At 45.9% G+C, this 23,687-nt stretch overlaps 1 protein-coding gene across 4 annotated transcripts in view; it reads right to left on the bottom strand.

Annotated features, from left to right (window-relative positions):
* Window positions 1–341: 341 nt before the first annotated feature.
* LOC140421261 (septin-6) overlaps window positions 342–23,687 on the bottom strand; it is a 97,231-nt gene continuing 73,885 nt past the window's right edge. The window contains exons 6-11 of one of the 4 annotated variants that reach the window (XM_072505847.1): window positions 20,713–20,809; window positions 15,711–15,879; window positions 14,714–14,846; window positions 14,279–14,469; window positions 8,131–8,173; window positions 3,708–5,593 (exon numbers count right to left, since the gene is read on the bottom strand). In XM_072505847.1, coding sequence (XP_072361948.1) covers window positions 8,170–8,173; window positions 14,279–14,469; window positions 14,714–14,846; window positions 15,711–15,879; window positions 20,713–20,809 — 594 coding nt within the window. In that variant the 3' untranslated portion in view covers window positions 3,708–5,593; window positions 8,131–8,169. Of the gene's footprint in view, window positions 3,480–3,707; window positions 5,594–8,130; window positions 8,174–14,278; window positions 14,470–14,713; window positions 14,847–15,710; window positions 15,880–20,712; window positions 20,810–23,687 lie in introns of those variants that run through there. The other 3 variants (XM_072505846.1, XM_072505845.1, XM_072505844.1) reach the window with 3 other exon arrangements.

Genomic DNA, 23,687 nt, shown 5'->3' with positions numbered 1-23,687 from the left:
TGATCCTACTGACCGTCACATACCTGCTACCCCAACTTACAACGACTACCTTGCTGCAAAAGTATCTCACTGGCTGTGAAGTGCCCTGCGAGGTCATGAAAGATGCTACATCAATTCAAAGCTTCCTCGGTCTCAGTACAGCAGCAAAGCATTTCCGGGGGGGGGAAGAGAGCCACCTTCAGGCTGTGAGACGAGTGATGGGATTCTGCACTGGCCGCATTACTAGCTTCAAGTCAAACCTCTGCACTTAATGCGCTGATTTCGAGAATATTTATTTGTGTCGAGAATCCCATGGCCAGAAACTCTTCGCAACCGGAGAGAAAAAAAAAAGAAGAAATATATTTTCTCCCCAAACTTTTATTGAAAAGTTACAGCAATGGTAGCAAAATCAAAAAAAAAAGTATCATCTTATAATGGGCCAACGAGGAAAGACCTGGAGACAAAACCATACCATGGAGTGTGCATTGCCCATGCAGTTCCTCACTGAAGTGAGGGAAGAAGCCAAGAAATAAATAGTAAATAGCAGCTCAGACAAGTGCATCATTTCCGCAAGAAGGAACAAGAAAGACAAAAGGATTTAAAAAGACAGTAATAGTGTTAACAAGGCAAGATTCAACTTCTGCAGCATTTCCACTTTCAACTACTAACTTTAAATCACAATACAGCCACAAAAAGCACACATCGCAACAATAGCTAGCAAGTTTATTTTTTAAAAAGTGCCACAATATATTCATCATACTTTGTTGTGCCAAAAGTTAAATACTTTAAAGAAAACCTTTTAGCGAAATATTCAAATTCTTTGTCCCCTTATTCAATTTTAACACGTATTTTCTGGAACGTTTAGAGAAATTACAGATGAGATATCACAGAATCCCTACAGTGCAAACGGCAATTCGGCCCATAGAATTGGCAGCCGCCCTTGGAAAGAGCACCCGACTTAAGCCCCCGCTTCCATCCGCCCTACCCCCATAACCCAGCAACCCTACATAACCTTTTGGGCACGAAGGGACAATTTAGCATGGCCAACCCACATAACCTGCACATCTTTGGACTGTGGGAGGAAACCGGAGCACCCGGAGGAAACCCACGCAGACACGGGGAGAAAGTGCAAACTCCACACAGTCACCCGAGGCCAGAATGCAACACGGGTCCCTGGAGCTGAGGCAGCAGTGCTAACCACTGTGCTACCATGCCATGTAACCCATGTAAAACAGGACCCTGAACTTCATAAACTGCTTAGTGTTGCCTGGGAGTGAAGTCTCACATACACAGTCAAATCAGTGTACTCCTGTAAACATGGAGAGTTTCCAGAGGAATAAAAGATCCTCTATTCTCATGCACTCGTTTGCTTTCCCAACTCCTGGACAAATTAACTTGATCCATGTGCATCTTAAGGAGACTCTGCCACGAGAATTCATCACCAAAAATACCACTGCAACCTATGGGCAGCACAGTAACAGTGGTTAGTACTGTTGCTTCACAACGCCAGGGTCCCAGGTTCGATTCCCGGCTTGGGTCACTGTCTGTGCAGAGTTTGCACATTCTCCCCACGTCTGCGTGGGTTTCCTCCGGGCGCTCCGGTTTCCTCCCACAAGTCCCGAAAGACATGCTTGTTAGGTGAATTGGATATTCTGAATTCTCCCTCAGTGTTCCCGAACAGGCGCCGGAATATGGCGACGAGGGGATTTTCACAGTAACATCATTGCATTGTTAATGTAAGCCTACTTGTGACAATAAAGATTATAGACTCAGTATTTGTCGATCAACCATTTACTAACGAATGAAGATGAAATTGGATGGCTTTGGAATTCATAAGTCAAACTGGATTTATTTTATTTATTTTTTAAATTTAAATTTAAAAGAGTACCCAATTCATTTTTTTCCAATTAAGGGGCATTTTAGCATGGCCAATCCACCTAGCGTGTACATTTTTGGGTTGTGGGGGCGAAACCCATGCAAACACGGGGAGAATGTGCAAGCTCCACACGGACAGTGACCCAGAGCCGGGATCGAACCTGGGGCCTCGGCGCCGTGAGGCCGCAGTGCTAACCCACTGTGCCACCGTGCTGCCCTGTCAAACTGGATTTATATATATTTGTTTTGCTATTGATTTCTCTCTCGGTCTCAGATTGAATTCATCAACGTGGCGACCACATCACCGTACAAATGTACTCTTTCCGTAGGGTACACTACAGGAGGTGTTTCATTAGCCCATTCAGTGCTTTGCAAGAGCAATCTAGTTAGTGTCACTGCCCTGCTCTTTCCCCATAGCCCTGGAAAATTTTCCTTTCCAGGGAACTATCCAATTCCCTTTTGCATGCAGCCGGCTCCACAGGGGAGCCGAAATTGCATTTTTGATCACTGCTAAAATTAATTAAGATATGGTACAGATAATGTTGCACATTCATACCACTCTTTACTGAGAAATAAACCACCCAGTGACTTGGATGCCTGTGTTCAACCTTCAGAATTCTGGACAGTGCCCCAGTAAGGCTGGGTAGAAGCTGGAAGACATTCCTGAAAAGTGGTGACTCTTGGTTAGATTATTTCCAATACATCTCATTCAAAACAGCCAAACTCCATGAGCCGCTTCATTCGAGAATCTTGGCAGAAACTCTGCAAAACAGGCACGTCTGATGCTGTCCTCACCACACTTGTACAAGCCTTCTGTTAGGAGTTGCTAAGCTGCTTACTAAGGGGAGGGAGTCCAACTAACTCACCACAGTCCAGGGATTGAAAGAGGGGCCGTTTGGCACCATATCACTCAGCACCACACTACATGGCACACTATTTACAGAGGCTTTAACCAAGCCTCTTTTTATTACATTTGTATTCAATACAAAATTTCAGTATGTTCCTGTTTAAAGTTAGTCCTATTTTCATCACCACTTTGACCCATGCGCAAGATTGTTGCTGGAAGCTTTTGACTAGGCCAATTAGCTGAACATGGATTTGCATCCTCCCCTCCCCTCCCATGAGTGAATGCAAAAAGTCTGGGCAACAATTTTCAAAACTAGAACTGTACTGTTAAATTAAAGAGAGCACGACAAAAGCCCCCCTCATCAAAATTTACAAAAAATATTCAGCTGGACAGTACAAGCCTATTAAATTAATCTGAACATCTGTATTCTTGAGTGGTAAATGGTACATGTGTGAATATACTGGGAATGGAGGACACTTAAAACTGAAAATTCAAAATACTTAAATAAGGGGTAAAAATTTCAGTCTTAATCTGTAAACAAGCAAAATTCAAAAACAGAACTTTTTACAGCCATCAGTCCCATTGATAAGACACAAAATGGGCCTGTGAAGGGTTAAAAAAAAATCCCACACAAGCTGAATGTTGCCCTTTTAAGAGTACAGTGTTAGTTTTCACAGTTAAAGAACAGATCTCGGCCACAGCACAAGAGTCCCTAACTCTTCTACAAGTCGCAGTCGCCTCCTCCAGAGAGCAGCCCGTGCAGGCACATTAAAAGAAGCTAGAGAGAAAAACACAATGAAATAGATCATCAACACAGAAAGATATTTCAGACATATGCAGAGGACAGGATAACAAACAGAAATCCCGAGGGGGGGGGGGGGGATATAATGGCTGGCGAAGCAGGAGGGATAGAGGATGATGGAACTTTGAAAGATGAAAACATGCAGTGTCTCTGACGGAATTTCCTGAGGGTCACATTTTCAAATAAACAAAGACACCGTAGGACTGGAGGTGCAACAGCTTTTAATAGCTTAAGATATTGTAAAACATCCAGAATATTCTGTGAAGTATGTGCAAGAAAAAGCCAGTGTAAAGAAAAAACAAACCCAACTAGGTGGAAGATTACAAAAAAAAACAGTGCAAGACCTGCACAAGTAGACCCAGAACAAAATGCATAACATATTGTACATCGCATTCTTCCATGGAATCTCTAAGCAACATCGAACCACCTTAGATTCCATCGGGCAAGAATGACTAACCTGAGGAAATACAATGTCTCACTATTAAAACACCGTAGCAAGGTTTGAATGGAATGCTCAAAAACGTTCAACTTCGCCACATTTACAAAATAAATACTGTGCAATTTATTCTCAAAAAACACAAAATACCCAAAAGCGATGCACTTAATGCATGTCACAGGGGCGTTATAAAAAAAGCATGCACTTCTTTTTTGGTGTACAATGTTAATCAGTTAAATTCTGTTTTTAAAAAAAGGTCTTACTTTGAGCAGTACAATACAAAACAAGCTTTTGTTGATCACAAAAAGCTGAGCACAAGTCTGGCTTCGTGTTTAAAATGCAAAGGCCACAGCTGGTGTGCCACATCAGAAGCTGCCGCCCTTCTAATGTTAGCCACTGCTTACAAAGAGGGGGGGGATGAAACAAAGGAAAACATGTTCCAAAATGACTCAGGGCCTCTAATTATTCAGTGCAGAGCCAAGGGTTACTGTAAAGAAAGAGTGCACAAATATAGACAAAAATGAATGGCAAACCTGAGGAACCCGTAAGATTCAATTCACATTTATTTGTATTTAAAACCTGTATTGCTCAAACCATAGTTTGCACAACATTCTTCATATTGGAAGTGCAGTAAAAATGGAATTAAAAATAAACTTTCAAACACACACACACACAATGACCTCTTTCCCCCCCACCCCGCCCCCGATCACCCTCGACATCTAAACGTGTGGATCTTTTTTCCCCTTAAAGAATAAGTAGAATTGAACAAAAAAACTACACATCAGTGCCACACGCTGCCTCAAACACAAGAGCAGCAGCTACAAAATTGCTTCACATTATAGAACTGAAACAAAGTGTCAAACTGACAGTCAACAAAATAAAAATCCGGTCTTAAAAATTGGAGAAGAAAAATAACCAACAGAAGTACTACTCAGTACCTTAGCAATAACAGGTATACCCTACAAAACTTTCATTTATTGCACTTTTATATTTGACCCACAAATTTGAGATTTCCAGATTCTCCTTCCGGGATTTTAAACAATGGCAAATCCTTTATTTTGCTCAGTATTGTATCACTTTCCTCTAGATGTAAACATGCATTTTGTACCATGGCTGAAATGAAACTCAAGTCCTATTATGTCAAGTTAAAAAGAAAACAAAGATTTGTTAGATATTATTATTACATGGTTCAACAGCCTAAAAAAAAAATGGAGCAGGAAACACAGGCAGCAACAGGCGATGAGATATAAATGATGACAATTTCATGCAATCGCTTCCTGAGTGTTCTAATACGCCTGACAACCATAGGGTCTTATGTTGGAATTACTGAGTTGTACACAGTCTCTGATGCTCAAGTGGCTGCTTGTGTGGTACCATGCTAGCACTGAAGTGGCAAACTGCGAGTCCTTTGGTCAGTTCCAAACTATTTATTGCTGGGTTCCTTCATTCAGCACAGCCATAGTATCAGGTTTGTACACGTGTTTACATGAAGGTGGGAAAAGGGAGGGTGGGGGTGGTGGGGGGGGGTGGTTAGGAAATGGGAGGAGAGAATAAGATGATGGGAATGGAAGGGAACAAGCATTGGAATGCAACTGGGAGCAAAAGGGAGTTCCTTCCCAACTCGCGGAGGGAAGGATTCTATAGGAAGCCTGAACTGAAAAATGAAAGAAAAGTAGGATTAATTTTTCATGAGTTACTTCAAACTAGATGAATGTTCAGCCAAGTACTATTTACATTGTATATAGTGAATGAGCACAGTTGTACATGTTAAATATGAAAATGAGTCACTTAACAAAACAAAAACAAACATTCAATACACACAGCAGTGGAAATTAGCTTGTAGAAGAACTAAGAAAGCTCTTCAATTAAATGCACACTTAACTTCAGCTATCCTAGGTAGGGCAACAAAATCAATCTTGGGTGAAAAGTGAAGGGAGGGAAAAGAAAATCCGCCTGATGTTGTGGCTTTTCCGATCTCCAGTCCTGACAGAGACCTTCAGCTGATCAGTCAGGAGGAGGTGGCTGACTCCAGAGAGCTGGACACACAATCCATACATTGTTGCTGAGGGAATGCTGCATGGTCAGAAGTGATGTCTTTCAAGCGAGACAATAACTCAAGCCCCCTCCCCCCCCCCCCGCCTTCAAGGACTATCAGGTCATCAGAAAAGATATGCTTCAATTGTATAATTGGTCAGACGCCACTGGGAGACCAAACTTCAGTCTTGGGTGCCTCCCCCTCCGAAAGGGTATAACACGATCCACCCAAATGATACTGGAACTTGCTAAATTATGCAGCCAGGTTGCACAGACATGGCTTTTCCTCAACGAAGATGTGACTGAGGGGTAATCTAATTGGTTTCAAACTGTAGCTACAGAGAGCGTACTCCTCCAATGGGAGAAAATCTATAATAAATGGAAGGAATCTTAACTCGAGTGAGGCCATTCAGGACCAAAATCAGGAAGTGCTTTTCCGCAAAGGTGGGGGGGGGGGGGGGGGGTATTGGAAACATGGAAGTCTTTTACCACTCCTCCCAACTAAAGGTGGTGGTGTGAGGATACTTGCCGTCTTTTCAAGATTGAGATTCATTTATTAATAGGCAAGAATGGATATTGAGTAGTTAACAACTGAATAGTGGAACAGGCCAGAGGGGTTGAATGATCTGCTCCTGTTCGTGACTATTTAAAAAAATGATCGCCCAAAGTTGATATGTAACGGTATACGTGTAGAGGTATACATGTAATGGTATACGTGTACAGGTGTTACGGTATTGACAGGGGACGTGTACTCGAGGAAATGAAAAAACCCAAGCGAGATGCTCAAAATTGACACCCGTTGTAAAACTATGAAACTGCAATTTCCAGGACATCTGGTTTCTTGCTGAAAGGTGCTGGGGGGGTTTCTAGAAACTGTCAATGGGTTAACGGACCTTTTGAGGGAGGCCATTTGGTAACAGCAATCCAACATCAAGCATGCATGCAGACGATCACCATAGAGTGCGTCATACCAGTCAAACAGAAACAGGATTTGACTAACCTTTCTGCACTGAAAGAGATTGGCTATTGTAACTTAGACTGAAGTACCTCCTTAAATGTTTCAAAATGCTATATAATGTTCAAAGTGTCAGCGCTTTGATTAAAATCAAACAATTCCACAACAATGGCTGCCAGATTAACCACTCGGGGGTGGGTGGGGGTGGGGGGGGGGCACACACACCAGGACTCAATTGGTAACGTGCCCTCTGAGCCAGACGGTCATGGTTTCAAGCCTCCAGAACTCTGGCACATTATTGGTAGCGCATCCTTCAGATGACATCAAATCAGAGGACCATCCTGCCCACAGATGAACCCAAAAGATGCATTGGCACTAATCAAAGAGGAGGACAGTCCTTCCTGGTGCCCTGGCAATTGCTTATCCCTCAATCCGTACGACCAAGAACAGATCATCTGCTCAATTATCTCACTGCTACTCGTGGTGCGCAAAACACCCTTTAACCTTTCTCTACATTACAACAATGGACACACTTCAACCTGCTTTGCTGGTTAAGTTCTTTGAGGCATGCTCGTGAAGCACGCTACATTAGTCCTTTCTTCAACGTTAACATGCAACACCTTTTCGAATGCAATCCATGTAGAAAACACGGGGAAATTTAACATGATCCACCAGCAACAATCTTTTTAAAAAAAATTTAGATTACCAAATTATTTTTTCCAATTAAGGGGCAATTTAGCGTGGCCAATCCACCTACCCTGCACATTTTTGGGTTGTGGGGGCGAAACCCACGCAAACATGGGTAGAATGTGCAAACTCCACACGGACAGTGACCCAGAGCCGGGATCGAACCTGGGACCTCAGCGCAGCGAGGCAGCTGTGCTAACCACTAGGCCACCGTGGTGCCCTCAACAGCAACAATCTTGGCTGCATTTCCCAACATCTGGGTTTGGATCACTTCATAAATAGGTCCTCCGGCATAATGTTTTGCTCAAAAGCTTCACCGAACCAAAGGCTTTAGCGTGTGCAGAAAGATGTCTGCAATCACTTGCCCTTGTATTAAAACAAAGAAGTCAGAATCACCTCGGGCAATGATCAGTCTGAACATCGATTATCAAACTACCAAGCTGTAACTGAGTGCACAGTGTGTGAGATAACTGATTCCACTGCTGTGGTTGAGGTTAGTAATCAATCAAGCTTACCAGACAATATGGATCTCATGCAGCATGCAGTGAACAGCGTTAACTGTAAAACAGTACACATGCAAAAGCTAGTATGGATGAATGGGTACAATGATGAAAGTGCATACACAACACTTTTTGTTCTTTTCAGCTCTTGAATTTGCACCAAAACCTATCCTGCTCCAAACAAAATTCTTTTAGGCGAGTCTGGTCATTAATGTACAACCATAGTTGTGATAATTATTGGAAGCAGAGGTTTCAGCCTGGCACTCTGGTGGCTACCTGAGGAGCACCATTATTAAAATGCTGCAGCATTTTTCATCATTATCTGCAAGTCTGCATGCTTTTGCTGCAGGCTCTCATCAGCGAACTCTTTATATATTTAGATCAAGATCTGAAATAAGGAGATCATAGATCATAGAATTTACAGTGCAGAAGGAGGCCATTTGGCCCATCGAGTCCACACCGGCCCTTGGAAAGAGCATCCCACTTAACCCCAGATGCCCCATTCATTCCTGTAGTATTAAAACTGCTGCCTAGTTGCTGATTGAAACAAACATTTTGTGCACATTTCCCCACAATAATTGACCAAGAGGCCTCCAAGATTCCTAATCAACACAGTAAGCATAACCCCACAATGCGGCTTTGTCCCAGGCTCTAACTGAACAGCAGTGTTAAAGCAGAACACAGGGGGACAAGAAAGAACAACAGGTACACGGAGCAGAAGATCTTCCCTTTTTTAAAAAAAAGATTAAATTCGGGGGCAATTCTGACCAATGCAGTTATCCCCCACGGGCCCGTCAAATGGCTCAAGGGGAGTTAGCACCTGCATTCCGTTTTGCCCAAAGTGAATTAAGCACCACACGACTGGTCTGAATTAAATCTGGCTGACAAATAAAAGGACCTGGACACAGGACAGCCATGAGCTTTCCAGAAGGTTCAAATAATGCATGTTGTACAAATGTATAAAGAGCTTGGCCTAATGCAACCATGGGTGATGTGGCTGTACGTGCACTAGAGATTTCACCATCCAAAATGTTTGTGTTTCGTGCAAGCAACCCAGTGACTGACCCATATGACATTCAGCAGCAATTGTACTCATCAGCCTTGCATGAAAGGTGAGAGATGTATTTTTCTCAGTGCATTTTCCACCGGATCCTTCAACACTGTGCGGGTCAGGTATCAAACTTAGCTGGATTAGTACAACAGCCAATAGTGCACCTGTCACTCAGCAATGGAACACTTTTTGGGTGGCATGTGGCGCAGTGGTTAGCACTGGGACTGCGGTGCTGAGGACCCGGGTTCGAATGCCTGCCCTGGGTCACTGTCCGTGTGGAGTTTGCACATTCTCCCCATGTCTGCGTGGGTTTCACCCCCACAACCCAAAAATGTGCAGGTTAGGTGGATTGGCCACACTAAATTGCCACTTAATTGGAAAAAAAATATATAAAATTGGGTACTCTAAATTTTAAAAAAAGTAATGGAACACCTTTGCTTTGGGCCAGTCCTTAATAGTAAATTCTCCTTGGCTACGTGGACACTGCTGGGACTTGTAATGGAGTCGATTCTATGGATACAGCTCAGATTTTCACACTCCCCAATGATACTTCACACAAGGGCATTGAAGGATTACACAGCTAACCCTTTTGTAGCAGATTTCAAAGCCTTGTGTTTTCCTCAGTAACAGGGAAAATGGTACAATTTTGAAAGAGGGTGCAAAAGAGAGACCCGCGGATTCTTGTGTACAAATCTCGGAGTGTGGCAGGACAGGGGAACAATGTAGTTAATGAAGCCTATGATGGGATTGTGGGCTTTAAGAGACAAAAAGGCAGTAAAACTGTATGAACCACAAGAGCAGCCACAGCTGGAGGTAGTGTGTCCTATTTCGGTCAGCACACCAAGAAGAATGCGACGGTTTTGGGGAGGGCACAAAAGTGATTTACCAGATTAATTCCAGTAATGAGGAATTACATTTACATGGGAAGACTGAATATCTGCCAAGATCAGAGAATGATGTGGAGATGCCGGCGTTGGACTGGGGTGAGCACTATAAGAAGTCTTACAACACCAGGTTAAAGTCCAACAGGTTTGTTTCATACACTAGCTTTCGGAGCGCTGCTCCTTCCTCAGGTGAATGAAGAGGTATGTTCCAGAAACATATATAGACAGATTCAAAGATGCCAGACAATGCTTGGAATGCGAGCATTAGCAGGTGATTAAATCTTTACAGATCCAGAGATGGGGTAACCCCAGGTTGAAGAGGTGTGAATTGTGTCAAGCCAGGACAGTTGGTAGGATTTCGCAGGCCAGATGGTGGGGGACGAATGTAATGAGACATGAATCCCAGATCCCGGTTCAGGCCGCACTCATGTGTGCGGAACTTGGCTATAAGTTTCTGCTCGGCGATTCTGCGTTGTCGCGCGTCCTGAAGGCCGCCTTGGAGGATGCTTATCCGGAGATCAGAGGCTGAATGCCCTTGACTGCTGACGTGTTCCCCGACTGGAAGGGAACATTCCTGCCTGGTGATTGTCACGCGAGTGCGGCCTCAACCGGGACCTGGGATTCATGTCGCATTACATTCACCCCCGCCATTTGGCCTGGGCTTGCGAAATCCTACCAACTGTCCTGGCTTGAGACAATTCGCACCTCTTTAACCTGGGGTTACCCCTCTCTCTGGATCTGTAAACACTTAATTAACTGCAAATGCTCGCATTCTAAGCATTGTCTTGCATCTTTGAATTTGTCTATATATAGGTTACTGGAACATACCTCTTCATTCACCTGAGGAAGGAGCAGTGCTCCGAAAGCTAGTGTTTGAAACAAACCTGTTGGACTTTAACCTGGTGTTGTAAGACTTCTTACGAAGATCAGAGAAAGCCAAGAGGAGACGTTTAAAATCATGAAGGGTTTAGAGGGAATAAATAAAGAGAAACCATCATAGACTGGAGAGTAGATAATCAGAAAGCACCGATTTAAGGCGATTGGTAAAATCAGAAGAGACAGGAGGGGAAACCTTGTTGAACTAACAAGCGTTTAAGATTTGGAATGCACTGCCTGATGTGGTGCTGGATACAGATTCAATAGTAAGCTTCAAAAGAAGTTTAGGTAAATAGTAGATAAAATTGCTGGGATAAGAGGAAAGATAAGAATGTGACTAATTGGACTGTGCAGACATAATAGGCAGAATGGCCTCCTCCGCTGCACTATTCTAAGATTCTATGAACAGTATACTTTTAAATTTACAAATTGTGTGTGCCGAAATGAAACTAGCTAACCCATAAATACAAGTCATTTGGAGGGAAGGAATAAAAATGGAGCGTTAAAGGGGAGCAAGGTGCCTTTTCTCCAACTTCATTACTTAAGGAGGGATTTATTTACACTGGAAGCAGTTCAGAGAAGGCTCACCAAGATGATTCCTGGGATGAAGGGGTTTGGCTCAAGAGGGAAGGTTGCGTAGGTTGGTCCTGTATCGTCTGGACTCGAGGAGGATTAGGGGGTGATCGTGTTGAAACGCATCACATTCCAAGGGGGTTCGGTAAGAGTAATCTGGGAGGATGCTTCCTCCCATGGGGGAATCTAGAACTGGACAGCATAGTTTAAAATAAGGGGTCTCCCATCTATGAGGGGGGGGGGGGCGGGGGGGGTAATTTCTTCTCGGAGGATCATCGGCCTTCGCAGTTCCCTTCCACCGAGAGCAGCAGAGGCCGGACCATTGAACATATTCAAGGCCGAGCTAGACAGACTTTTGATCGACAAGGGAGTCAAGTGTCATGGGAGCTGGCGGGAAAGTGGATTTAAGGCCACACTCAGGTCAGTCAGGCCCACATCTGCTCCCAATACCTCTGATCTTGTGAAAATGTGGTCATGGTTGGCAGGGCCAGCAGTTACTGTCCACCCCTTGAGAAGTTTGTGCTTGGATCTGCCTTCCGGAGGTTCCACAGTGGGTGTGGGGTTTGTCATAACAGCTTTAATACAACTGAGGGGACAGACGAGAATCAACCACATTGTGGTCTGGAGTCACATATCGGCCAGACCCAAAGGACATTAGGTTTTACACAATCCAGTAGCTACAATTACTGCGATAGCTTCTTTTTCTTAAATTCCAGATTGATTTAATTTTAATAATAATAATAATCTTTATTATTGTCACAAGTAGGCTTACATTAACACTGCAATGAAGTTACTGTGAAAATCCCCTAGTCACCACATTCCGGCGCCTGTTCGGGTACATGGAGGGAGAGTTCAGAATGTCCAATTCACCCAACAGCACGTCTTTCGGGACTTGTGGGAGGAAACCCACGCAGACACGGAGAGAACGTGCAGACTCCGCACAGGCAGTGACCCAAGCCAGGAATCGAACCTAGGTCCCTGGCGTTGTGACCAGTTCTAACCACTGTGCTACCGTGCCGCCCTGCCACAGTGGGGTATCAATTCATTAGTCCAGGCTCTGGCTTACTAGCCCAGTGACATAACCACTTCACTGAATGCTACAGAACTGTTAAAGTCGGAGCAGAGCATTAAGATAGGCGGGATGACACTAAGTGGAGAGTTAGAAACAAGAGTTTCGGAACTCAGCATGCTGAGGAATGGGATCCGTAGGTGCTTGGAGAGGGTGGGGGTGATGAGAATGTGGGGCAATGGTGGAGTCTGTGTTGTTTTGAGGAAAGTTTGAGTTTATAGAGGACTGATGTGGAGAGGTCAGCTCAAAAGGATATTGGAACTGTCAGACCTGCAGTGATGAAGTAAGATTTTCAAGTTGTACAAGGGGAGGGATGAGAAGAGGCATGCAATGATCTAGGAGGTGGAAGAGAGCAGAGTTAGGAACATGATGGAAGCTAAACTCAGGTCAAGCAGGACACCAAGTACTGAATTAACACACAATGTGTCCTAGAAAAGATCATAGAACTCTGGCTCCCTCCATGGCAAATGTGCTGGTTGATGCAGTGCCAACTCACATAGGAGCTCTTGGCATAGTTCAGCTAATTCAGAGTTTGGATTCCAGTTAAGTGCTCAATTAGCTGAAACTTGCAGCGATGCAATTTGCAGCACTCAAATAACCCAAATGTCTCAGTGCTGGAGGTGGGCAAGATGAAAAGTTTGGATTCTAACCCCGATTGCAGGAGAATGTGCATGTGCACCTGTGGGTCAGGACATGCATGCTTGCCCTTGTAAAAAGTGGCCAACACTTCCTGCCCAGGATCAGCGAGGGGGCCAATTAAGCCACACCTCAGCAGGATTGTAAAAGGTTGGAGAAACTGAGTTTTTTTTTTTGCTGGGGGGGGGGGGGGGGGGGAGAAGAGAAGGAAAGAAAGAGAGAGAGAAAGAGAGTGTGTGTGCGTGTGTGCGTGTGTGCGTGCGTGCGTGCGGTCAGATTTTCATCTTCTATGAACTTGTCTTGCCCTTTTGACTATTTCCTCCAAGAAACAGAAGTGTACATTTAAACCTTCCTCGTTGCAGCAATTTGAATTGTAACCCAGCACTGAACACAATTTTTGCTCAGTGACAATGAGGCGCAACTCAGGAGTCTTCCCGACACTGTGAAGATTCCAAGCAGCAGGAACTAGGGAATGTGGAATGACTGATCACCAGCAGATATTCCTAATTGGTTGGCACTTCAGGAGAACGTGGTTCCCATTTATCAAATGCAGCAAATTGATCTCCCCGCATTCTCCCCACCTAGCAAAAAGCGTTGACCAGAAAGTGGCTCTACAGCTTACTCGCTATCAGCTGAGGCATTGTTCAGGCGCTCATACCAGGCGGCTCTGAAATGCACTCTCCCAAGTTAAAACGGTGTAAAATATTTAGGACGAGCCAATTGTGCGAACTGCATTTGGGCTGGTGAGCCTCACGATGGCAATGCAGCTGCTCTTGCTGCGCACTTGAACAGACGTTTAGCCGTGTATTTTATACACAGAAATGAACTGGGTTATTTCATCCACCACCAGATAAGGACTGTATATGGATAATGAAAAAATGATGCTATGCTTCTTGTTGGATCTAGAACGGAAAGCTCTCAGTTCACAATAGGTTTGACTAGCTACTGAAGATGTTGAAAATAAATTACGGTGATCAGATTCTGGGCATTAAAGCTAATGCGGGCTAAAATGGGAAAATAAGCTTGTTTCTATTTTTTCTTTTTTTTTTTAAAAAAGAAAAAAGTTATGCTTACTTTTTCCGCTCCTTCTCTCGTTTCAGAGTCTGCTGACTTCCTGACTGCTGGGCCTGCGACTGAAGCAATTCAGCTGCCGTCTTTCTTTGCTTAAAGGCATTAATCTCATCATCCAAGCTCTTTTTCTTGTCTTCTAATTTCTTCTTTTCATCCTGATGAAGTTTCTTTAAACGATCAAATTTATCGTGCAGCTAGAGAGAGAGAGACAGAGAGAGAGAGAAAGAAATAGTGAGGGAGAAAAAGAATAAAAACAATGGCTACACCCCAAAGTAATTAACTGACGGCAAACAGGTCAGGGTGTCCCAAGAATGTGGGAGAGACAAAGTACTTTCCAAAGTCACAACAGGCGTAGTCCTATAACGTACAGACAACCACAATGATCTCGACAGTTTCTCGAGGGAAAGAGGGGCTAAAAGAAAACCAAAGGACCTTTACCTCCTTCTCCGCTTCCTTCAGTTCAGACTCCTTCTCCTTCACTCTCATGACAAACATCTGTCTCATCTCTTCCTCTTTCTTCTGGAGCTCTCCAAGAAACTCATTCCTCTTTGCCTCATACGTTTCCTGCAAGCTGCAATGGGAATCCATCACTCAACAGGCACTAAGAATTTGCAGAGCTCAATGAACGCTGCCAAAATGCTATGGTGACAGTCAGCAATGATAACGCATAACCGAGAAGAACATGTCAAACAAGTTCTATTCTGTGGGCACACTTACATAGTTCACGAGTCTCCACCTGCTCAACAGGCTGCAATAGCTCTCTTCCACATCAGCTGAGAATCAAATTTGCCCTCGGATAAAGGTGTTGAATTTACTTTAACATTTAACACAAGCCGGTATGAAACTTTGTTGCTTCCAACAATAAAGGATTAATTGCTGCCCTCCACCATGTCATCACGGACCTTTCCATCCCGACCTGAAGAGCTGTTAAAATTCTAACAGCTCCCGGTTCTGATAAAAGGTCATCCGATTCGAAACGTTAATTTTTTTTCTCTCTCCAGAAGATGCTGCTTGCCCAGTGAGACTTTTCCAGCATTCTGATTTCTAACAGCCACTGCATTTTCGTTTCATTCCGTTGAAGAAACTAAATTCATCAACTTAGAATTTCTTGCCAGCAGCATTGCATTTAGCCTCCGATTTATCCCGCGGAAAATGTAACGCTACCCACAGTCCTCTTGAGGAAGAGGAAAAGAAAGGGGAAATTATTGGCATCTCCAACTCAACTCGAACAGCAGCTCGTGCAGGTTTAGCATGGACAAAAATGCCAAGTTTATGTGCCCGGATTATATGAAGAACAGTCAGCTTTTACAGCATTCCAGGTTACGGTGCTAATTCTAACCTTTACATTCATAGCACGTGGTTTGGGAGACTTTGTGCAACCTTGGTAGTGCACACATTGCAGAAACTCTGATCCCGTGATCCCAGCGTACCGTACCTGAAGGGTTTGTTATCAGGATCTGTGTCCTTGAATCCCATCTCCTCCAGCTTACAACGTCGGTACAACTCATAGTGACGGGTGTGCGTTTGTTCCCGAAGGTCCTCCATATTGACTCGGATTAGCATCTCTCTTAGCTTCACAAAGTCACAGTGGCTTTCATTTTCCACTGCATTCAATTTAGAGTTTCAGGGTTACGGGAAAACAAAACACAAAAAAACATTAAATTGTTAAAAAAAAAAAATCAAAATGTTACATTCCATCTCCCCAGGGAGCAATGCCAAACAGCAACCACATAGGTTAATTGTGTATGTGTGAGTGTGGGGGTGAGGGGAAAGAGGGTCATTAGTGTTTAGAAATACACCCTTGCAACGCTGCTCAATTGTATCCACGTCCAATGACTTGCATTTTTAGCTGAAGGCACAGTGGCAGAATGAGGGTGAACAAATAAAAAGGGGAACTGAAATCAAAGCTCAAGCTAAAACCAGCATTAGCGGAATTAGTGACTGGCATACTGGGGGAGCAGGCTTGCTATCCTGCCTGGATGACACATGCAGGCACATGCCAGGACACGCCAAACTTTTAACAGAAGCCCTAGCTCCTTTATGTAGCATCACTTCTGTATGCTCTCAGAGCAACAGGCTTGCTCTGACCACTATGGAAATGGATGATAAAACAAAACAATGATAAGAGACCATTACCAAACACACGGAACGCATATGCTGTTCAGTTTTCTTCAACGTCTTCATGTTTAGGAGACCCTAAACCAAGTCTTCGGTTTTCACGAGCAACCGTGCTCAAGTTCAGGGCAGAGCCCTGGCCCTACACCCGCCCAATATTCTCACGGTTGTGCTTTCAACAAGGGATACCAGATAAGCAGCTGGAGCCGAAATCCTGGACAATTAGCACTAACACAAGAAGCCAATTGTCGTGCTTTTACTGCCTGACTGAGATCAGCTAAACTCAGCAGACAGTAAAATTAGCTACCAACTAAACACACTGAGTGGAGGTAGCTAAGCAACAGGGAGTGAGGAACCCTCAATGACTCATTTGTGGATCATTGCCCGTGAGAACAGCACCAAATAAAGGAATGTTACAGTCACTTACTCAGAATGTAAAAGCAACCAGTAGAATTGATGCATGAATTGCACTGCATTGGGATAAATAACCAGTAAAATAACAACTTTCATAATGCTCGCAACAGTGATGTGGCTGGATCGATACACTAAACGTTCTGCAAATGGCAAGCCCTTCCCAAGAGTGTCATACAGGCGTCCTGCAAGAATGCCCCAGTCACACATGCAAGGGTCTACCTGCTTATTCCCTTATTTCCTCTTTCAGTTATTTTGCCATTACATTTTTGATTCATGGATGATTTATGGACGTGCGTCTTTAAGACAGCCTGCATCTTTAATTCAAGCAGAAGGAAGTAGTGGACTGTGCCTTTAATTCGAACAGAGGAAATCCAGAAGGCTGGGTTGGGCAGCACGGTCGCACAGTGGACAGCACTGTGGCTTCACAGCTCCAGGGTCCCAGGTTCGATTCCCTGCTGGATCACTGTCTGTGCGGCGTCTGCACGTTCTCCCAGTGTCTGCGTGGGTTTCCTCCGGGTGCTCCGGTTTCCTCCCACAGACCAAAGATGTGCAGATTAGGTGGATTGGCCATGATAAATTGCCCTTAGTGACCAAAAAGGTCAGGAGCGTTATTGGGTTATGGGGATAGGGTGGAAGTGAGGGCTTAAGTGGGTCGGTGCAGACTTGATGGCCCGAATGGCCTCCTTCTGCACTGTATGTTCTATGCTGTGCAGTTTTAGACTGGTGATTGCAGACTAGCCAGTGTCAGTGATGACTCAGTTTAATTGATTTCCCTGGTGGCCAATGAACGAGCCCAAAAGGCTGTGTTCGGCCCGGTAACAGATAGTGATTGGATCTGATCCCACGGAATTTGTTCAAAGTCACAAGGTTCCACTTTTGATTCTGCAGCATGGATGGAGGGATCTAACTAACTCTCTCCAGAAAAGATCTGACTAAACCACTCGAGAAGGCCACTGTGAGGGCTGACTCTCTCTCCAGCAAGTCTGGGTGTCGTTTCCTTGAGACTACAAATGACTGAGATCAAACCACGAGCTGAAGGCCCAGTTTGTTAAGAAATAAAGTGTCTCTAGAAGGCCTGATGCCTGTAAGAACTGAATTATATAACCTGCAGGGACCCTGAATGAACGACTCTGCAAGGAAGATTATTACCAGCTATAAACCGGAGACTTTGATCAGTAAGTGTTCTGTGAGGAAAGCGTGTTAAAGGACCACCCTTTTGAAACAAAGACTCATCTTTTGACCTTCATGCTCATCATTTTTACCCCTTTCTTGTGTGTATAGGTAGAGGGTGGGACAGTTACGGGGGGTAGTAGGTATTAACTTGTCGTTATCCAGTTGCATTTACTGCATATTTCATGATAGTTCTTAGTATAAATAAACAGCAATTGTGTTTCAACTTACAAACCTGGTGACTGTAATTATCTGGCCGCCGAGAGCTGGAGACTTTGGGAATTTTAATACAATTTAATGGTTAATTCATTGGTGTTGCAACTCTGGGCACATGGGGTTGGAATTGACTGCGCACTAGCCCAGGCTGACATAACACATTGTAAAACAGCATCTCGTTGGACCATTATCATAAATACGTAGGAAGGACTTCCGGTGGCACCCTCGAGGAAGCAGATCGCAGGTCGGATCGCTCTCGCCCGCGATGGGCAAACGGACCTTTCTCAACGGACTTTTTCGGGACCTGGTGACCTGAATCGGTGGAGGAGACGATAGGGAAGAGGCTTCCCTCCCGGGGTATGGACAGCTGGACCAGAAGTGGTCGAGTGGAGCGGCAAGGGTCGAAGCGGGGACCCCAGACCGAGCAGCGAAGCATGGTGGACGGCAGGGACCAGGAAGCGGAGGCTCACTGGCCAAGGGAGCAACAGATGGAGTTCTTCAGGAATTGCTTCGCCGAACTGAAGAGGGACACACGCTGGACCCGATGAGAGCGGTAATGGACCGAATGGTCGAGACACAGGCGGTCCAAGAGAAGGCGCTCAGGGAGGTCGAGGTGAAGCTCTCCAGCCAGGCGGACACAGTAATGGAGCTGGAGCATGAGGTGGAGGAGTTGAACGGCCGCCAGAGGAGGATGCAGGAGCAGCTTGAAGAGCTGGGGAACAGAGCCAGAAGGCAGAATTTGAGGATCGTTGGCCTCCCCGAGGGCTGCGAGGGATCGGATGTGAGTGCATACGTGAAGGGTATGTTCGAGGCGCTGATGGGATTGGAGGCCTTCCTTCGACCCCTGGAGATGGATGGGGCGCATAGAGCCCCCGCAAGGAAGCCCAGGACGGGCGACCGACCGAGGGCCTTGGTGGTCCGCTTTCACCGGCTTGCTGACAGGGAATGTGTGCTGCGATGGGCCAAGGCGGAGAGGAGCAGCAGATGGGAGAATTGCGAGGTGCGCATTTACCAGGACTTGGGAATGGAGCTGGCCAAGAGGCGTGCAGGATTCATCAAGGTAAAGGCAGCCCCCTACAAAAAGGTGGTGAGGTTTGGAATGCTGTATCCTGCGAAGCTTTGGGTTACGTTTGAGGAACTCCACTACTACTTTGAGATGCCAGAACAGGTTTGGACTTTCATTAAAGATAAGCTGGACTTGAACTAACGGGCACATCGTTTTTTCAGTGCTGTGCAGTGGCGGCGGTCTGTTAACCTAACTTGCTCTGACTAGGAATGGACTTTTATGAAAAGAAGCTGGACTTGAACTAAAGGACTCTGGGCTCGCAGAGCTGTTGTGTGGCAGTGGTCTGTTAAATTATCCTGTACTGTAATGTTTTATCCAAGATTATTTTCAGCCTGGACAGAGAGCAGGGGCTGGAGGGCGCACTGTTTAGTGTGTTTTTGGGAGATTGCAACGAGGGGGAGGGGGGGGGGGGGGGCCTGCAAAGGGGGCCCTTCTCTTGGTACCTTTTGGCAGGAAATCGGGTTCTCGGAGAGGGGGATGGGCTAGGGGCTGGTTAAGGGACTTGAAAGGGGACGATGAGATACAATCCGGTTAATGGTTCCTTGGTGTGTGTGGGGAGGGCCCGAGCAGGAGACAGTCAGGCGCCAAGGGCAGGGGTCAGCGTAGCTAGCATAGGTCAGGGGGCACCAGGGCTGACCTGGCAGGTCTGGGACCCTGGAGCTGAGAAGTAGAGCAGAGGAGACTTAAGTGGGCAAGGGAGGGTGACCATGGATTCCCCCGGGGGAGAAAGTCGCTTGCAGACTCTCAGGGAACAGCGCAGGAAACCGACAGCAGCACCCGAGGCGGGGGGGGGGGGGGGTTTAGAGCCACGTTAGTTTAGTTGAACACGTGTGGCATGGGCAAACAGAGCTGATTGGGGAAGTGCCTTATTAGCATGTTTATTCTTTCCCACTGTTCTGTTCGTTTTCACTATGTTAAGGCTCTTTGCACAGGGCCTTTTTATTCTCTGTAATGTTACAAATCGGTTTTAAATATAAAATTTCAAAAAATAATTTTTTTTTTTTTTTAATCCATAGGAAGCACAAAAATAAATAAAAAGGAGAAAATGGGCTCAAAAGGCTTTTTCCTCTGAATGGCGGTTCGATTGCACTGCAATGAGCTGGACATTAAGGAAAGACCTTCAACATCTATTACTGGTCGGAAGCAAAAAGAAATGAAGTAATTGATCAATTTTAAGCAAGAGGCTACACAGTGACGCAGTGGTTAGCACTGCTGTCTCCCGGCGCCAAGGACCCGGGTTCAATCCCGGCCCCGGGTCACTGTCCGTGTGGAGTTTGCACATTCTCCCCATGTCTGCGTGGGTCTCACCCCCACAACCCAAAGATGCGCAGGGCAGGTGGATTGGCCATGCTAAATTGCCCCTGAATTGGAGAAGACATTTTTAAAGCAACATCACTGTTAGCAGTTGCCGAAGACCCCTGCCATCATTTTGCCACATGCTACAAAACCAGCTTACCCTGCACTGTGCCCCAGGGGTACTGGCGTGCCTTCATCATTTTGTTCCCAATCTTTATTTCCTCTGTGCTCCCAACAACAGCAAATGGCAAGTGTGCCTGAAATGCATAAATCGATAGAAGTGGCTGTATTAATTGCACTGATTAAAATAATTCACAACACAAATCCTATTGGCTTTAATTTTAAATAATACAGCTAGTCAGTCGTGCCAGAAAGAGCTTTCCGATGAGACCCACGTCTCCCGTTCTTTCGCCACAAGCGTGGCAGGATTTCCCCTTTTATTATATGTTCAATTCCTCTTGGAAGTTATTTTTGAATCTGCTCCAACTGCACCTTTTCGGCAGTCCCTTCCAGATCATGAACTGCAGGGTAAAGAATTTTTCCACCTCACCCGGTGACTGACTTTCTCTCTATCTACTCTATCAAAAGCCTTCATCATTGGGAAATTTAATGGAGGTGTGAGTTTCAGTGGGAATCTCCTCACATAATCTCCTCACATAACTGAAGACCTGTATCCCGGATAGCGCTTTGGTGAATCTCTTTTGGAGGGCGTCGACAACATTCCTATATTGTGTTGCCCGGAATTGGACACGATACTCCAACAAAGGGTTAACCAATTATTTATAAAGGTTCAGTATAACTCCAGACCCACGACCGCCACGTAAGAATCCCACAACAAGAATAAACCACACACCCTCTCTATTTATAAAATCGGGCATCCTCCTCAGTGCATCACCTTCATCTCGAGGACAATTGGGAATGAGCAACAAATACTGGTCTCGCTCACAAATATGCTCACATCACATGGAAACAAAGTGCTTTATTAAAACAAACAGACTTTTCAACTTGTCTAACCTGCTTCAAAGGTTTCTGACCGTTAAGCATGCGGGATCAGAATGGAACAATCACAAAATAGGAACAATGCTGTAGAGTGTGAATCAGAGACACTGCAACGTTCTGGGAAGAACATGTTAAAAACCTAAACCCCTGCAATTACAGTGCAGTTAATTTACACCACCTAAAATGAAAGAGTTACCGAAGGGAGAGAATGGCCCCTATCCTGCAGTCACAGCTTCCAAGTTTGTGCAGCATGATATTCGTACATTACTGATGTAGTGTCAGAAAGAATATATCCGGGGCTTCCGGGTGCGGCGATGACCAGCTAAGTCGCACGTTTCGGCAGCTCCCGGTGGAACGGACTTTTGGGCTCTTAATAAGAGCCCCAACGGCAATTTTAACGGCTAAAAGTACTGTGCGGTAAACCAGAAGGGAATCCCCCCTGGATACGGATGGAAAAAGGAGAGGAAAGTGGCCGGATTGCGGTGGATCCTTTAGAGCAGCGGCAAGGAAGGCAAGCAACAACCAAGATGGCGTCGGAAGGTGGCAGTTTAATATGGGGCCCTGAACAACACGAGTTTTTGAAACGCTGCGTGGAAGAGCTTAAAAAGGAGATGAAGAAGGAGCTGTTGGCCCCGGTATTACAGGCGATTGAAGGGTTAAAAGATGAGCAAAAGACCCAGGAGCGGGAGCTTCGGGTCGTGAAGGCAAAGGCTGCCGAGAAGGAGGACGATATACAGGGCCTGGTGGTGAAGACGGAGATGCACGAGGCACACCATAAACGATGTGTGGAAAGGCTGGAGGTGCTGGAGAATAATGCGAGGAGGAAGAATTTAAGTATTCTTGCTCTTCCTGAAGGTGCAGAAGGGGCGGACGTCGGGGCATATGTGAGCACGATGCTGCACTTGTTAATGGGAGCGGAGGCCCCGACGGGTCCGTTGGAGGTGGAGGGAGCATACCGAGTGATGGCGCGAGGACCGAGAGCAGGAGAAATTCCCAGAGCCATAGTGGTGAGATTCCTCCGTTTTAAGGACAGAGAGATGGTCCTCAGATGGGCAAAGAAAACTCGGAGCAGTAGGTGGGAGAACGCGGTGATCCGCGTATATCAAGACTGGAGTGCGGAGGTGGCGAGAAGGAGGGCGAGCTTTAATCGGGCCAAGGCGGTGCTTCATAAAAAGAAGATTAAATTTGGAATGCTGCAGCCGGCAAGACTGTGGGTCACATATCAAGGGAAGCACCACTACTTTGAAACGGCGGATGAGGCGTGGGCATTTATTGTTGAAGAGAAATTGGAATAAGCGGGTTATTAAAAAAGAACGTTTGAGACAAAATGGTGGGGCGAATATGGGGGGCGAAGAGGGGGGAAAAAGGGGGGAAGAGATGATTTTTATGTTGTTAATCCTGCGACCCGGAAACTTTTCTCTCTTCCACAGGTTGTGGGGGAGGGAGGAAAGGAGGTGGAGGAGCTGGGGGCGTTGGCCATTGGGGGCGGGGCCAAAAGGGAAGCGCGGGCTTTGTTCCCGCGCTATGATAATTATGGCGGGAATAGGGAAGCAGGAAGGAGGGGGCGTCGCAAGGTGCGAGCCGAGGTCACGGGGGGAAGCCGAGGTCGACCAGAGTTTGCTGACTTCTGGGAGCAACGTGGGGGGTGTAACTACGCTAGTGGGGGATCTAGCGGGGGGTGGGGGGGTGGGAGGGGGGATTTACTGGGTTGCTGCTGCTGGGGAGAAGGGGGAGCTGGTATGGGGTGGGGTGGGCGGGGTGGGAGGGCACCGCCTGGGGGGGGGGGGGGGGGGGGGGGGACACAGCTGCGTGGGAACTGGGTGAGGAGCTGGATAAAAGGGGATGGCTAATCGACATGGGGGGGGGGGGGGGGGTAAAGAGCCCCCCAACCCGGCTGATCACGTGGAATGTGAGAGGGCTGAACGGGCCGATAAAGAGGGCACGGGTACTCGCACACCTTAAGAAACTTAAGGCAGATGTGGTTATGTTACAGGAGACGCATTTGAAACTGATAGACCAGGTTAGACTATGCAAAGGATGGGTGGGGCAGGTGTTTCATTCGGGGCTAGATGCGAAAAACAGGAGGGTGGCTATACTAGTGGGGAAGCGGGTAATGTTTGAGGCAAAGACCATAGT

This window comes from Scyliorhinus torazame, chromosome 5, assembly GCF_047496885.1.
Source record: "Scyliorhinus torazame isolate Kashiwa2021f chromosome 5, sScyTor2.1, whole genome shotgun sequence".
In the NCBI taxonomy this organism is placed as follows: Eukaryota; Metazoa; Chordata; class Chondrichthyes; order Carcharhiniformes; family Scyliorhinidae; genus Scyliorhinus; species Scyliorhinus torazame.
This window is presented reverse-complemented; position numbering and strand designations above follow the sequence as displayed.